The sequence below is a fragment of the Macaca nemestrina genome, chromosome 3 (genome assembly GCF_043159975.1).
Source record: "Macaca nemestrina isolate mMacNem1 chromosome 3, mMacNem.hap1, whole genome shotgun sequence".
Lineage (NCBI taxonomy): Eukaryota > Metazoa > Chordata > Mammalia > Primates > Cercopithecidae > Macaca > Macaca nemestrina.
This window is the reverse complement of record NC_092127.1, coordinates 172,349,866-172,366,971: the sequence shown is the minus strand read 5'-3', so window position 1 is coordinate 172,366,971 and position 17,106 is coordinate 172,349,866. Positions and strand designations below refer to the sequence as shown.

General features: G+C 43.4%; 1 protein-coding gene across 2 annotated transcripts in view; it reads left to right on the top strand.

The window, feature by feature from the left end:
- Window positions 1-11,559: 11,559 nt before the first annotated feature.
- The window catches only part of LOC105487830 (zinc finger CCHC-type containing 4), a 56,745-nt gene continuing 51,198 nt past the window's right edge, over window positions 11,560-17,106 (top strand). The window contains exons 1-3 of one of the 2 annotated variants that reach the window (XM_011751455.3): window positions 11,560-11,720; window positions 12,795-12,913; window positions 14,058-14,140. In XM_011751455.3, coding sequence (XP_011749757.2) covers window positions 11,594-11,720; window positions 12,795-12,913; window positions 14,058-14,140 — 329 coding nt within the window. In that variant the 5' untranslated portion in view covers window positions 11,560-11,593. The remainder of the gene's footprint in view (window positions 11,721-12,794; window positions 12,914-14,057; window positions 14,141-17,106) is intronic. The other variant, XM_011751456.3, reaches the window with a different exon arrangement.

The following is a 17,106-nucleotide window of genomic DNA, read 5'->3' as shown; positions in this document are numbered from 1 at the left end:
GAATGAAGAGATTAACTTGATTCTAGTGGCGGTTCTCCTTATAATTTGGGGCAGGTTATTTGAATTTCCTGTGCACGCATATGTATTGTATGTGTACATGTCTGTGTGTGTGCTTCCTTATTTCTTTCATGGTGCTATCACATGTATCTTGGTATATCTTACTTTACTGGGTGCTAACTGTTGTCCGTGCTACACTGGACATCTCCTGTTTTCTCCTCCAAATCTACTCTCCATCCTTCCCTCCTGCCTTGTGCTCTGGGAGGCTGACTTTTATGTGGCACTTTTATGGACACTTCTCACTTCTGGTTGCTTTTTGCCAATAGGAGACACGCAGAAGAAAGATCTGTAGGCAGAAGGAGGAGAGTGAGATTGAAGCATTTATCTCACCAGCTTCTGCCCAGTGGGCTTGTCGTGGTTGGCTGAGGCCCTCTACCAAAGGCCACAGCCGTTGTAGAGTTGCGTTTTCCATATACTTATTCTTTTTGGGTTCTAAGAAAGTTCCAGAAACTTCCAGGTCGCTTTGGCCTTGTAGACTTGGGGGTAGAAATGGCTCCCTGCTGTAATAGCCTTAAGATAATGCATGTTCTCTAAGTGGTTTATTTTAACTTGGCCCACAACCTGGCAAATTGTCCCTCTGTGAAATACCCCTCAATTAACCCACTTGAATGTGTCATCTGTGTCCTTTCAGCATCCTGAATGTCACACATGTGATCTTACTTCATTCTTTTTTTTTTTTTTTTTTTTTTGAGGCGGAGTCTCGCTTGTCCCCCAGGCTGGAGTGCAGTGGCTCGATCTTGGCTTACTGCAAGCTCCACCTCCCGGGTTCACACCATTCTCCTCCCTCAGCCTCCCGAGTAGCTGGGACTACAGGCACCCACCACCACGACTGGCTAATTTTTTATATTTTTAGTAAAGACGGGATTTCACCATGTTAGCCAGGATGGTCTTGATCTCCTGACCTCGTGATCTGCCCACCTCGACCTCCCAAAGTGCTGGGATTGCAGGCGTGAGCCACCGCACCCAGCCCAGACCTTAATTCTTACTGCAGCCAGGAAGAGTTTTGTATTATTACCGCATAGCACAGCTGAGAAAGCCTCAAGGATGTGAAACACCTTGTCTGAAGTGACACACTTTGTACACGGGAGGGCAGAACTCCAAGGGAGGCCCTCTGGCTCAGCTCTCCTGCCTCTTGCTATGCTGAGCTCTGTTGGATTACCTCTGTGAGTCTCACACGTGTGAGTTCACAGCCCCCTTTTCATAAAAGTACTTGGCAAACCTCTTGACTCTCTTGAAATGAAATTAATACATTATACAATGTATCTAAACACCTAATTTCCAATAAAATACATATATTAAAAATAAAAGGACAGTTATTTATAATAAAATATAGTCATGAACTGCATAATGATGTTTTACTCAGTGACTGACTGTATATACGACGGTGGCCCCAAAAGATTATGGAGCTGAAAAATTCCTAGTGACATTGTAGCCATTGGGCTGTTGTGGTGCAATTTCTATTTGCCATTCCTTTTTTTGAGACAGGATCTGGCTCTATCACTTAGGCTGAAGTGCAGTGGTGCAGTCACAGCTCACTGCAACCTTGACCTCCTGAGCTCAAGAGATCTTCCCACCTCATCCCACCCCTCCTCCCCATGACCCCCCACTCCCACCCCACTGCCCCCACAGTGGAACTGCAAGCGCAGGCCGGCATGCCCAGCTAATTTTTTAAAAAAATCTCAGCGGAGATGAAGTCTTGCCCTATTGCCCAGGCTGGCCTTGAACACCTGGGCTCAAAGCAGTCCTCCCGCCTCAGCCTCCCGAAGTGTTGGGATGCAATTACTTTTGAAAAAGTAAAATTGGCATAGCCTAAGTGTACAGTATTTACAAAGTCTGCAGTAGTATACAGTAACGTCCTAGGCCTTCACATTCACTCACCACTCGCTCACTCACTCACCCACCCAGAGCAACTCCCAGTCCTACAGGCTCCATTTGTGGTAAGTGCCTAGACTGGTGTAGCTTTTTTAAAATCTTTTTTACGGCATTTTTCCTTTGCCTTTTCTATGTTTAGAGATGCCTAGATACACAAATACTTCCCACTGGGTTCCAGTTGCCTTTAGTATTCAGTCCAGTAACACACTGTATAGGTTTGTAATCTAGGAGCAAGAGGCTATCCCCCGTAACCTAGGGGGATGTAGGCTATACCACTGGGGTTTGGGTAAGTCCATTCGATGATGTTCACACAGTGATGAAATCACCTAGTGATGCATTTCTCCGCATGTATCCCTGTCATTCGGTGACACACGACTGTCTGTATTTTGTATGTAAATAGTCATGACCACGTGGTTAAGTTATAATGAAATGATCAGAGGCATGGACTTTCTTATCAGAGTACATTAGTACTGGAGATATGTAAGGCAAAATGGGTTTTTTTTTCTTTGTCTATGACATTTTGAGATCAGGGCTACATTAAGACCATCAGGTCGAATCACCAAGGTAGGTTAGATTTTTGCTCAAACGTATTTACTCTCTTTCCTCCACCTCCACGGCAGGCGTGTGCTTTTACTTTTCCACGTGTTGACTTCAGGCTTGGCGATGGGGCCTGCTTTGGCCGCTTGGGCTAACAGCAGACAAGACTGAATGAAAGCTTGAAATGTGCTGTGCAGGGAGGCTCGCTTTCTCCTGCCTCTGCCACTGTCATGAAAAGAGCCTCTCCCAGGAATCTGCGGCCCCATCTGCCTGGGTCTCACAATGAGATACTAAGAACAGACCTGGGTCCAACACAAGCAAGGGGCCAAGCCAAGCTAACCATGCTTGAGGCAGGACTGCTCAGCTGAACCCAGCCAAGACCAACCAACCCCCAGCAAACCCAGCCATGCATGGGAGAGAATGATCATTATTTGCCTTGGAATGGCTTATTATGCAAAAATTGCTGACAGACACAATGATCATGAATGCAGTGGCTACAGATGCAGATGATACAGGAAGGTTGTACTGGGAATTCAGATACCATGGGCCCAGGTGCTATTGCTCATGTGATTTTTCCATGATAGTGAGCATTCTGGATAAAACACAGTGTCATTTCCCCTTCACACACACAGTAGTTGTGTTCCTGAAATACTCAGATACATGAAAACTGTACAAAAATAGTTTGTTTTTGTATAGTGTAAATCAAAACTGTTATAACGTCTTCTAGGCTGAAGACGTTATAACAGCTTTTTGATCTACATAAATATGCAGACAATAAAAGTATGTGGGACATTAGGTGGAACTGTCCTAACTATTATAGGTCACTCAGCACCCAGCTGCCCTCCAAATACCGGAACTGTCCCCCAATTCTTGTGAAAGCCAAAAACACCTCCACACATTTCCATAATTCCCCCAGGTGGCCTTGGTGGAAACACTAGATGAGATGTCTAAGTGGTCCCTTCCAGCTCAAATATTTGCAGATTTTAAAAATGTGATTATAGTAGTAATTTAATCAATACATAGATAGTAAATATTATGTGCCAGTAATTTTTTTCTGAGACAGGATCTTACTCTGTTTCACAGGCTGGAGTGGCACAAACACGGCTCACTGCAGCCTCAACCTCCCAGGCTCGAGTGACCCTACCACTTCAGCCTCCCATGTAGCTGGGACCATGGGCACACATCACCACACCCAGCTAATTTTTGTTGTTGTTGTTAATTTTTGGTAGAGATGAGGTCTCACTTTGTTGCCCAGGCCGGTCTCGAACTCCTGGGCTTAAGTGATCCTCCTGCCTTGGCCTCCCAAAGTACTGGGATTACTATGAGCCACTAGCCAGTACTGTTGATATAAGAAAAATACACAACCATTGTTCTCAAAGGGCTTACAGTGTAGAGGGGAGTGCAAGTCAGCAATTAGGCAATTATAATGTGGAGTGATAATTCATACCAGGAGTGTACATTCAGGATGCAGCAGGAGCACAGCCCACGAGCATCTAACCCAATGTTGGGGCTCAGAGAATGCTTCCCTCTCCTGGGGGACGAGTAGGTGTTAATCAAGCCAGCAGCGGTGAGAGGTGGAACGGAGGCGAGGGAGCGGGCAGCACACTCCATCCCACATAGAAAGGGTCATTATAATGCACCTACTGAGACTACAAAAGGGGCAGCAGCCTCAGCCTTGGATAGATTTCCATTCAAATTCTGGTTCAACTCCAATCCTGAGCCTTTATAATGACTAAACTTTATTAATTGCTTATTATGTTCCAGGCTCTGTGGGAAGTACTTAATATGAATTATTACTCTTAATCCTCCCAATGGTACCTTAAAAGGGTAGCTACTATGGTTATCATCCCTATGTTACAGAATGAGAAACTGAGGCACAGAAAGACTAAGTAACTTGCCTAAGCTAGGAGTAGTGGAGCTGTGGTTCGAACCAAGACAAAAACAAAAAAAATAAACAAACAAAGAACGAAGACAATGTGACTTGAGAGCCAACATTCTTTACCACTGCCCCACACGGCAACCTTCTCTGATCCTACTTCCTCGTTGAGATGAGTGCAATCACAGCTCCTGTGAATTTATACATGGATGAAGTCGTTTCTATATTTAAAGCACCAGATACATTGGTAGAATTTTTAAAAAAATTTTAATTATCCAAGTTCTAATTTTTCCATTATTGGTATCTTAAAAAAATTTTGCCTGTATTTTTAAAAATGTGGCTACTGAAAAAATTGAAATTACATATGTGTTTCATATTATATTTCTTTTTCTAATTTTATAGATTTAGGGGGCACAAGTGCAGTTTGGTTACATGTATATATTGTGTACTGGTGTAATTCTTCCCTTTTTAAGGGAGGAAAGTAATCATTTGGAGAGTATACAGTATATATAATTTTAGTTACAAATCACACTTTTTTTTGGCTTTAAAAAAAACCCAAGCCTATATTGGGTTGCATGTAACAGAAAACACAAAATACAAGTGACTTAAATACACAAGGATTTATTCTTTTTTTTTTTTTTTTTTTTTTTGAGACGGAGTCTTGCTCTATCACCCAGGCCGGAGCGTGCAAAGGTGCGAACTCCGCTCACTGCAACCTCCACCTCCCGGGTTCAAGTGATTTTCCTGCCTCAGCCTCCCTAGTAGCTGGGATTACAAGTGCCTGCCACCACACCCAGATAAGTTTTGTATTTTTATTAGAGAGAGGGTTTCACCATGTTGGTCAGGCTGGTCTCAAACTCCTAACCAGGCAGGTGATCTACCTACCTTGGCCTCCTAAAGTTCTGGGATGATAGACGTGAGCCACCACGCCCGGCCGAACAACGGTTTATTCTCATATCAAAGAAGCCGCGTTAGGTAGTCCAGTTCCTCCTATCTTTTTGGCCTCTGTCTCCAGGTGACTCTATGATCCAAGATGGCTGCCAGAGAGCTTCAGTCCTCAGATCTGCATCCACACTGCAGGGAGGAGGAGAGGGGAAAGAACAAGGAGATAGACCTAGTCAGTTCCTATAAGGGGCTTCTCTAAAGTCCCATGCAGGACTTCTGCTTACATCTGGGATTGTGACAGGGAGACTCACAGCCTGTGACTGACTGATAGAGGTTTAGAAAAGCCCCAGCCTCAAAGAAGGCAATATGGCAATGCCCAGAGCCTCCTGTGTGAGCAGGCTGAGGCTGGAAGCCACACCTTCAGCTAAAACCACCTCTTGCCTCTTTCTTGCCTCAGTGTCTAGAGGAACTCTAGAAGCTTCTGGAAGCCTTTTGCTTCTGGAGACCTCAGGCGTACCTTGACTTGTGGCAGATAACTCCAATCTCTGCCCACCTCTGTCTTCATATGGCCTTTGTCTCCCTGTGTCCTTTCCTCTTTTTTATAAGGACACCAGTCATTGGATATAGGATTCACCCTAATCCAGTGTGATCTCATCTCGAGCATTAACTGATTATTTCTGCGAAGAGCCTACTGCCAAGTAAGGTCACATATGATGTTCTGAGTGAACATGAACATTTGGGGAACAACCCACTAAACATGGTATTTTACTTTTCAGCAGATTTATTTGTCTTTCTTTTTTCTTTTTTGAGACGGAGTCTTACTCTGTTGCCCAGGCTGGAGTGCAGTGGTGTGATCTCGGCTCACTGTGACCTCTGCCTTCTGGGCTCAAGTGATTCTCCTGCCTCAGCCTCCCAATAGCTGGGATTACAGGGGGCCTGCCACCATGCCCAGATAAATTTTATAGTTTTAGCAGAGATAATGTTTCATCATGTTGGCCAGGTTGGTCTCGAACTTCTGACCTCAAGCGATCTGCCTGCTTCGGCCTCCCAAAGTGCTGGGATTACAGACGCGAGCCATCGTGCCAGCCAGATGTATTTATCTTGAGGTTTAATTTCTATGCGTTTACAAGAAGCAGTTACGTACACACACACACACACACACACACACACACACACACACACACACGTTCTCTCCTGCACTTCATTCCCTGCTTTCATGCCAGAGAGGTATCCTATTCAGGCAGGAAGACAGGGGACAGGGCAGCTCCTTGAGATGTGGATGGAGAAAGTCTCAGGAGTTCCATGCCACAGGTCTTTATTGGCTTCTGAAAGGCCTGTTCCATTGAGGCTCCTGTCCAGCACAGCAGAAATGACCAGTGAATCTCAATAGCTTATCAGAAAGCGTCCTTAGTTTCAGGGTGTTTGGTTCAGCAGTGTTGTCGCTGTTTTTCAAAGATCCAAGGAAGGCTACACAGAGTCCCTTTGTATCCAAGTCCTTTCCCAGCCAAGTTTTCACAGTTGAGACTTTTCAGGGCTGGAAAAAGGTTTGGTGAGCTTTACTCTTGGAAATTAGAGAGATAAAGTCAAGGGGATTGCGGGGCCCTCTCAGCAGGGGTGCCGGGATCCAGAACTGGGAAGCAGAGGCTGCTGTGGTAGGGTCTCTGCAGGTTTTATTCTTGTTGCTGGTCTTCCCTGATCGCTTTCCCCTTAAAACAGAACAACAGCAACAAAAAACAGTTGTGAGTGCTTACTTTGGGGCAGCAAGACAAAAAGCAGCAAAGAGTCCAGGTTCCTCCACAAAGGCCAGAGAGTATGGAGGGAGGAAAGATGGAGGGAGGGAAACAGGCAGGTCTACAGGGAGTGTGGCAGGGAGAAGGAAGGTCAGAGTAACCTGATCTTGACTGGAGAAGGACTTCAAGGACAGATACACCCATCCAATATTATGGCTGCAGCCACAGAGCATTAATCAGCATTCTTGATTATAAGTGATAGAACCAACCCCATCTCAAACTGGCTTAAAGAGCCACTGAGGAATTTATGAATTGTGTAACTGAAAACTTCAGGCTGGTCGGGTGCGGTGGCTCACGCCTGTAATCTCAGCACTTTGGGAGGCCGAGACGGGCGGATCACCTGAAGTCAAGAGTTCAAGACCAGCCTGCCTAACATGGTGAGACCCCGTCTCTACTAAAAATACACAAAATTAGTGTGATGGCAGGTGCCTGTAATCCCAGCTACTTGGGAGGCTGAGGCGGAGAATTGCTTGAACCCAGGAGGCGGAGGTTGCAGTGAGTGGAGATCGTGCCACTGCACTCCAGCCTGGGAGACAAGAGTGAGACTCTGTCTCAAAAAAAAAAAAAAAAAAAAGAAAGAAAGAAAGAAAAAAGAAAAGAAAACTTCAGGCATGGCTGAATCTAGATGCTCACATGGTGTCCTCAGACCTTCCTGTCTCCCGGTTCTGCTTTTTTCTTATTGGCTTCCTTCTAAGGCAGGTGCTCCTCAAGGGGTGGGGAATATTGCCACTGGCTCCTTGGTCACCCTGGTGAAGAAGGCTTATGTGGTCGATTGTGTTATGGACCCTGATTCTTCACCATTTCCTGATCACATTCCTTGTCATGTAACTTTGCAATGCTTGGTCCATGTGACTTACTTGAGCCAAAACTATGAGATGGAAGTGAGAGTGGTATAATTCCAACCCCAGGCCTCACGGAACTTGTCTGCTTCTGCTAGTTCTCGTGTGCATCTGCCATCCCCATGAAAAAGATATGCCCAGGCTGTCCTGGTGGTTCCAGGAGGAGGAGGAAAGATACACAGAGCAGAGCTGAGTTATCCCAGCCCCAACCCATGTTTGACTAGTGTTGCATTATTGGAACGCTAAGCATGTGGGAGTTATTTATATCCTAATGCTCAAGGTCATCGCCAAGGTCTGATTGCAAAAATTCACAAAATTGCAACTTCAGGCATAAATGGGTTAAGATGATCCTGGATGAGCCAACCACTAGACGTGTGACTCAGCCCAGGTAACACTGGAGAGCTGAACCCCTCAGACACATAAGGAATCAACATCATGAATGCCACGGAGATGAAAACATGTAACCAAGACACCTTTTTTCTCAGCCATTCCAGCAGAAGCTGCAAGCCACCTGCCCAAATCCAAGCCAGTCCCTGCCACTTTTTACACCTCTCACAACTACATGGGCTAAAATCAGGAGGGTTGGCTTCCCAAAGGAAAACTGGAGTCCTGTTACCAGAAGATAGAGAAGATGGTCAGAGCTCCACTACAGAACTCTCCTCTGGCTTCACCATTTTCTCTGAAGGAGGTCTGGGAATTGAAGATTTTCAAAAGACACTGATTTGTTCTATTGATGAAGCCAAGGAAGGAGACTACCAGCCCTGTTAGAAAGCTCACCAGTTTGGACTGGGCGCAGTGGCTGACGCCTGTAATCCCAGCACTTTGGGAGGCCGAGGCGGGTGGATCACGAGGTCAGGAGTTCAAGACCAGCCTGGCCAGCATAGTGAAAGCCCATCTCTACTAAAAACACCAAAAAAAAAAAAAAAAAAAAAAGATTTAACCGGGCATGGTGGCACATGCCTGTAATCCCAGTTACCTGGGAGGCTGAGGCAGGAGAACTGCTTGAACCCAGGAGGTGGGGGCTGCAGTGAGCCAATATTGATCCACTGCACTCCAGACTGGGCGACAGAGTGAGACTCTGTCTCAAAAAAAAAAAAAGAAAGAAAGAAAACTCACCACTTTGACCAGACAGTCTGCTGGGAGAGTAGCTGAGTTCCAGCAATCTTAGCAGCCCAGGATCACGCTCTGTGTGATAAGTGTAATCTAGGTCTCTCCTGGTGCTTAGGCCTCAACGGACCTATTTTCAGTTATGTCTTTGGCTTCCTTTGAGAACCTTGCTGAATCTCTCGGTATGTTTCTACTCAAGCATTTTCCTGTGAAGACTCAAAACACTATCAGGAAATTAAATGAAACATTTATAACTTACTGGTCATATTCATAACCTCATCAGTAATATTTAACACAGGCTATTTACCATATATATCTGAAAATAAGGTGAGTTTTTTTCTCCCCAAAATTATCCCTCTGCTAAGAAAATGGCCTGATGTTTGAAACCTTCGGCAGCTCTCACATTTCGCAGTGCCTTCCCATTTACCTTATTTGGATCAACCTTTGTTGTATTTTTACTGTTTGGGGAAGCTTATCTGTAAAGGCTGCACATCCATACTGGTTTTGGCTGTTTAGAGAGGTTGCCTCACAGAATCAGCATTATTTAAAAGAGAAAGAGGAAATATGGACTCAGTAACTCTGGTTTTATGAGTTCACAAATTCAGTTGCAAATTTTATAAACAAGTCTTTTAAGATCACAAATTTGTACATCTAAAACAAATTTGTAAATAAAAGTGCTAGAGTTCATGTGAGTAGGTAGTTAGGTCTCTTAATTTTTATTCTGCCTGGGGCACTGTCTCAAGAGGTCCTGAGAACATGTGCCCAGCTAGTTAGGTCTTGAGATAGTGTCCAAAAGTATCATCCTCATAGCTGTAGAAAATTGCCTATCTCAAAAGACCAGATATGTGCAGATAATGTACACTGAAAAAGTGTGCTGGACAACTTGAAAAAGGGGACACTGGTACATCAAACACAGATACTACTGGTGCAGATGGAGAATTTGAGTAAAACCATTATGTGAAATGTGAGAGAAAAACAGCCATGTTTTTACAGTAATAAGCCATAGCATCAATGTGTGATGTTAACTAGGCACATGCCCCAATGGTTCTTTAAATAACATAAGGAGACTATTTCGTCTACAATCACAGACATGTGGATGCATCTTGATTACTGCACTATAAGACTTGAAATTGAGTAGATTGATTCCTCCCACTTCATTATTCTTTTTCAAAATTGTTTTAGCTATTTTAGTTCCCTCACCTTGCCACATAAATTACAGAATATTGTCTAAATCTACAAAGAAATCTGGCTGGGATTTTCATAGCAATTGTGCTAAACCTGTATATGCATTAAACCTGGGGAGAACCAATATCTTTACTATGTTGAGTCTTCTGATTTATGAGTGCAGCATGTTTCTGCATTTGTTTAGTTATTCTTTGATTTTTTTTTTTTTTTTTTGAGACGGAGTCTCGCTCTGTCGCCCAGGCTGGAGTGCAGTGGCGCCATCTCGGCTCACTGCAAGCTCTGCCTCCCAGGTTCATGCCACGCTCCTGCCTCAGCCTACCGAGCAGCTGGGACTACAGACGCCCCCCACCATGCCCGGCTACCTTTTTGGTTTTTGTATTTTTAGTAAAGACAGGATTTCACCGTGTTAGCCAGGATAGTCTCGATCTCTTGATCTCGTGATCCACCTGCCTCAGCCTCACAAAGTGCTGGGATCACAGGCGTGAACCACCACACCCGGCTATTCTTTGATTTTTAAAAAACTTTAAAAATTGTTTATTTATTTTAGAGATATGGTCTCGCTTTGTTGCCCAGGCTGGTTTCGAACTCCTGGATTCAAGCAATCCTCCCACCTTGGCCTCCCAAAGTGCTGGGATTACAGGTGTGAGCCACTGCACCCAGCCTTGATTTTTTTTAATCAAGCATTTTAGAGTTTTTAGCATACATAAAACCCTGTACATATTTCGTTAGATTTACACCCATTTCATTTGAATGATTGTAAGTGGTATTCTATTTTTGAGTGTTCTTGTGATCATTGCTAGTATTTAGAAATCCATTTGATGTTTGTATGTTTATCTCATATCCTGCAACCTTGCTGAACTCAGTTTAAATCGGAGGTGTTTTCCTGATAGATTCTTTGGGATTTTTTAAATGTGGACAGTCATGTCATCTGCAAATCGGCACGGTTTTCTTTGTTTCTAATGTATAAGTGTCAATGAGTGTGCAATTATGATGTGCAACTTTCAGCGTTGTTCAAAAGTTACAGAGGATGATGCAGTGACTGTGATTCTGAAAAACAAAGAATGGTCCATCAATCGCAGCTGCTGCAGCCATTTCAGCTATTTGGCAGAGGTGGTAATGCTGCCTTTTGGACCTACAATACAACTAAATCTTTGTTCGAATCATCTCACCTCCTGGCTATATTCTTAAGAAAAGAGGGTGCTTTCAGGCGCTGAGCTCATGGCACAGGTCCCACGAGTGACCTGCGAGCCCCACCGCTAGGGGCCGCTTATGTGCAGCCCCCAGGTGAGCGGGGACTGCGTTTCGGGGCGTGGCCTCCGCCGCGGCAGCCCCCGCCCCAGCTCCTCCTAAGCGCTTGGGGGCGCTGTCGGTCGCTTTGGGTCGCGGGGGCGCTCTTTCTCAGCATTCTTGGTTCGTACTGAGGCTTTCGGGACGGCGGCGGGAAGATGGCGGCCCCCAGGGATGGGTTTGAAGCCGTGGAGGCAGAGGGCAGCGCAGGGTGCCGGGGGAGCTCGGGAATGGAGGTGGTGCTTCCCTCGGATCCCGCCGTCCCCGCCCCGCTGTGCCCTCACGGTGGGTCAGAGTCTGGGCTCAGCCTAACTGCTGGGCGCTGAGGGTGTGAATTGGCTTGGAAGTGGCCTTTGGGGCTCCTGTGTTTTTATCAGCCTCTTTTCCCTCACCAGTGTGCAGTCTAGAAAATAGTCCTTCCTCGGAACGTGGTGTTTTTCAACTTACTTGAGAAACATTCAGAGCAAGTCTCCACTCTTGTGGTTTTGGCTCCAGGACTATTTCATCTCTTTTTGGGGGGGAAGGGGCAGAAAGGTAGGCAAAGAGAAGGATGCATGGTATTGAATAGTTCTCGTTGACAAGTACTTGGGGATTTCATTTGTTGATTTGCTGTCCCTTCAAAAATAAAAAATTAGGGAGAAAGACAGAGTGTAAACCTTGCCTGCGAACTAGACTTTGTCTAACTTACAGAAAGTGGGCGTGGCCAATTCAAAGCTCAGGTTTTCGCTGCAAGGGTAAACGCGCAGGAGATGTCAAAGTCCTCGATTCTCTGAGTCCCTTCCTTGTTTTAGTCTCAGGTTTGTAACATTCACAACGTAGACAGCAGCTATACTGACAGTAGCATTTTCTTTCTGGAGAGACCTGTTTCCAAAAATTATTTATGAGTAGTCACTGCCGGAATGTTGTAACAGAGAGAAAAGAAACATTCATTAAACAGAAGCCGGCATGGTGGCGTGCACCTGTAGTCCCAGCACTTTGGGAGGCCGAGGCGGGCAGATCGCTTGAGCCCAGGAGTTTAAGACTAGCCCAGGCAAAAATGGTGATACCCTGTCTCTACAAAAAATAAAAACAGCTGGAGACACGCAGCTGTAGTCCCAGCTACTCGGGAGGCTGAGGCGGGAGAATCCCTTGAGGCTAGGAGGCAGAGATTGCAGTGAACCATGATGTTGCCACTGGGCTACAGAGGGAGACCCTGTCTCAAGAAAACAAAACAAAAAACAACCAACCAAAGAAATGGATTTAATTATGATAAATTGTGCGTAAAGCTCAAACAAATTTTATTTAAGGGCGGTGAAAACTAGGAACTTGACGCAGATGACTGTTGACACTTTTTGTTTTTTTTTTCTATTCTGGAACTAGGACCCACTCTTCTGTTTGTAAAGGTGACCCAAGGGAAAGAAGAAACTCGGAGGTTTTATGCCTGTTCAGCCTGTAGAGATAGAAAAGACTGTAATTTTTTTCAGTGGGAAGATGAAAAGGTATATCAACTTTTTGGATATTTATTTTTTATTTTTGGTGTATGTGACAACTTTGTTGAGAATGTGTAAACCAATAAAAATATGCGGTCTGAACATATAAGAAAATCTCTTAAGAGAGATGGAGATATTATGTTTGTTGGTTCAGAAAACTGCAGTTCATGCTTACTCTGAATACTGATACCTTAAACTACTGTCTCAAAGTCTTAATTCTCCATAAGACTCTGAGGTGGTAATATTGGGTGACTGATCTTCTGTGTCTTAGCTGGGGCTTCTATAACAGAAGTACCATAGGTTGTGTGGCTTAAACGACAGACATCTGTTTCTCACAGTTCTGGATACTGGGAAGTGCAGGATCAAGATGCTGGCAGATCTGGTGTCTGGTGTAGGTCCTGTCCTCTTCCTGATTTGCAGAGGACCATCCTTTCATTATATCATTTCCCAGAGAGAGGAAGCAAGTACTGTCTGTCTTAGAAGGACACTAATCTCATTCACGAGGGCTCTACCCTCTTGACCTAATTACCTCCCAGAGGCCCCTCATTTAAATACCATCACATTGGGGTTAAGGCTTCAACATACGAATTTTAGGGGGCACAAGCATTCAGTCAATAGCACTGTTGGCAAATATAGATTTCTCACTAAAGAGAAATCATGATCATTCCAGAAAGTGTTAAAAACACTTTTTTTGAACATTTGCATTGAACATCCCTTATACAGCTATTAGATGACCAATGAAGACATTTAGAGATATAGTTATGAACTTGGTATTCTCTTGAACTCGGCTCCAGTTGAAGTTTCTGAAAGCTTTGACGAGAGAATTTTCAGTTTTGTTAGGTTTGTGGTAAAACAGTATCATATACCATTCTTCGGCAAACCCATTAAGGTGAATACTTGGCTTGTGTCCACCTTTTTGCTATTGTGGATGATGCTACAGTGAACATATGTTAATCTCAGTGCTTTAATATGCTGGATATTGCTTCAAGCTGCTCTAGAATTTACCCAGTTTTCACTGTTTTGTTTTCCCCTAAAAGGAATGCCTGTTGAATTGGTTGAATTTCTGGCTTCTTGATGTCAGAATGTGTTGCCAGTTCTTCTAGGATGATAGAGATTTCCCAGTTTATTCAATGGGTTTTGTACTCTCTTTCAGTTGTCAGGAGCTAGACTTGCTGCCCGAGAAGCTCATAACCGAAGATGTCAGCCTCCCCTGTCCCGAAGGCAGTGTGTGGACAGGTACTGATGCGGTGTCATTTCTCTTTATTAGTTTAGCTGTCATGTTTCTTTGTTGTTGCCTTTTTCTGTGCCTTCAAGTTTACTTTCTTTTATTTATTTTTATTGTAGTTATATATATAATATAAAATTTGCCATTTTAATCGTTTTCAAGGATGCAATTCAGTGACATTAAGTACATTCATGGTGTTGTGTAACCATCATCCCTATTTGCAAAACTTTTTCATCACTCCAAGCAGAAACTGCCACCATTACGCTGTAACTCCTCATTCCACCTCCTCCCAAACCTTGGTAACCTCTGATTTATTTTTGTGGTTTTTTTTTTTCGAGACAGGGTCTCACTCTGTGTTGCCCAGGCTGAAGTGCAGTGGTGCTGTCACGACTCACTATAGCCTCAACCTCCTGGGCTCAAGCAGTCCTCCACCTCAGCCTCCTGAGTAGCTGGGACTTAAGGCACACGCCACCACACCCAGCTAATTTATTATTATTTTTCATAGAGACAAGGTCTTCCTATGTTGCCCAGAACTCCTGGTCTAGAACTCCTGGGTTCAAGGGATCCGCCCACCTCAACCTCCCAAACTGCAAGGGTTACGGGCATGAGCCACTGTGCCTAGCTATTTTTGTTGCTATGAATTTGACAGTTCTGTGTACCTCATATAAATGAGATTATACAGTATTTGTCCTTTTGGGTCTGGCTTATTTTACGTAGCATAATGTCTTCAAGGTTCATGCATGTTGTAGCATGTATCAGAACTGTATTCCTTTTTACAACTGAATAATATCCATTGTCTGTCTATACCACATTTAAAAAATCTGTTCATCTGTTGATGGACACTTGGGCTGTGTCTACTTTTTTGCTGTTGTGAATGATGCTTCAATGAACATTGGTATACAGTTTGGGATCCTGTCTTCAATTCTTTTGGGTATATACCTAGGAGTGGAATTGTCAGTAATTCTGTGTTTAGTTTTTTGAGGAACCGCCAAACTGCTTTCCATAGTGGCTGCACCATTTTACATTCCCACCAGGAGGGTATACGTGTTTCAATTTCTCCGCATCCTTGCCAACATTTTTTATTTCTTGTTTTTCTGATTATAGCCATCCTAGTGTATGTGAAGCGGTATGTCATTGCAGCTTTGATTTTTGTTTTCTACCAGATTACTAATGATGTGAATCATCATTTCATGTGCTTATTGGCTATTTATGTATGATCTTGGAGAAATGTCTATTCAAGTCCTTTTTCCATTTTTAATTGGGTTATCTTTTTGTTGTTGAGTCACAGGAGTTCTTTATATGTTCTGGATATTACACCCTTATCAAATATATGATTTGCAAATATTTTCTCCCATTCTGTAGGTTGTTTTTTCACCTTCTTGATGTCCTTTGAAGCACAAGAGTTTTTAATTTCAATGAAGTTCAGTTTATCAATTTTTTTGTTGTTGCTTGTGCTTTTGGTGTACAGATCAGAATCCATTATCAGATCCATTGTCATGAAGATTTGCTGTGATGTTTCTTTTTTGAAATACTAAACCAAACTTGAAAAATCTCTGAACATCTATTTTAAAAAATCTACATTGTTGAAATGTTTTATTGGGTGGATTAGAGTCATAGATTTACTTTTTCAACAAACTTGTGAAAAGAATTTGTCTCTCACCTGTGTCACTGACATTATACAGTAAGTGCTGGGAGAAGCTCCTTAAAAAGCCTCTTGTCTAGGTTACTGATGACAAATAGGTTTTCACTTTTATGGCAGCTCCTTCATTTTACCTGGGCTGCTGTGTTCAGAAAGATTGTGAGGCCTCATTTAGACTAAGCACAGAGGAGTACTGGGGTCTATTTATATTTTTCCTGAGCTGTTTAGTAGTAGATTTTAAAGTCCTTTGATACAGGAGGCATTTCTCAAGATAATTTGATTACCCCTTAACTACAGTGGTTAATCAGAGATGTCTGTGTATTTACTGTATGGGAATTCAGTCATCACCCAGAACATCTTGAAAAGGGAATTAAAGAAAATCAAGGCCAGGCGCGGTGGCTCACACCTGTAATCCCAGCACTTTGGGAGGCTGAGGTGGGTGGATCACTTGAGGTCAGGAGTTCAAGACCAGCCTAGCCAACATGGTGAAATCCCATCTCCAGTGGAATTACAAAACATAGCCAGGCGTAGTGGCAGGCGCCTGTAATCCCAGCTACTTGGGAGGCTGATGCAGGAGAATCGCTTGAACCTGGGAGGCAGAGGCTGCAGTGAGCCAAGATCATGCTACTACACTCCAGCCTAGGTGACAGAGTGAGACCCTGTCTCAAAAAAAAAAAGAAAAGAAAAGAAAATGGAGCACTACTGTGAGGCTGGCGCTGTGCTGCTAGGTGTTTTACATGAGATATTATTTAGTCCTGCAGAGGTGGTTTACTTAGATGAGAAAATTGAGGCTTGTAGGAGTTATACTTTATCACGTTCAGTCTATGAGAAGTACTAAGCTGTGATTCATCTTATGCCTGATTCTAAAAGGTTATTTTTAAATGTAAAAGCAGATAGTAATATATGATGCATAGCGATTTAATTTGAGGATATGTAAGGAGAGAAAAGGTAAGGATTTATGTAGAGATCTATCATAATGATTATTGAGAGAAAATAGCGTATTGAAGATGGAGAAAGTAGAAACACATGGCCCGTAGTTTCTTCCTTTGAAGTCATCACCTTGGTCATTTTGTATTATTTCCTTCTGGCTTCTTTTCCTATGCCAGGTTTGTTTGTGGCCATAATGTATACATAGTTTTGTATTCTGTCCTTAACACTTTTATCTGATAAGCATGTTTCTATTAGAAGGATATTGGTGATTTAATTAAACTCTGTAAGAAAATCTAAGTGATCTTATTTCTATGCATAGTAAAATTTTAGTTTGGAGCTAAACCACTGTTCTTTTTTTTTTTTTTCACCTTTTTTTTTTTTCTGAGAGAGAGTTTCACTCTTGTCACC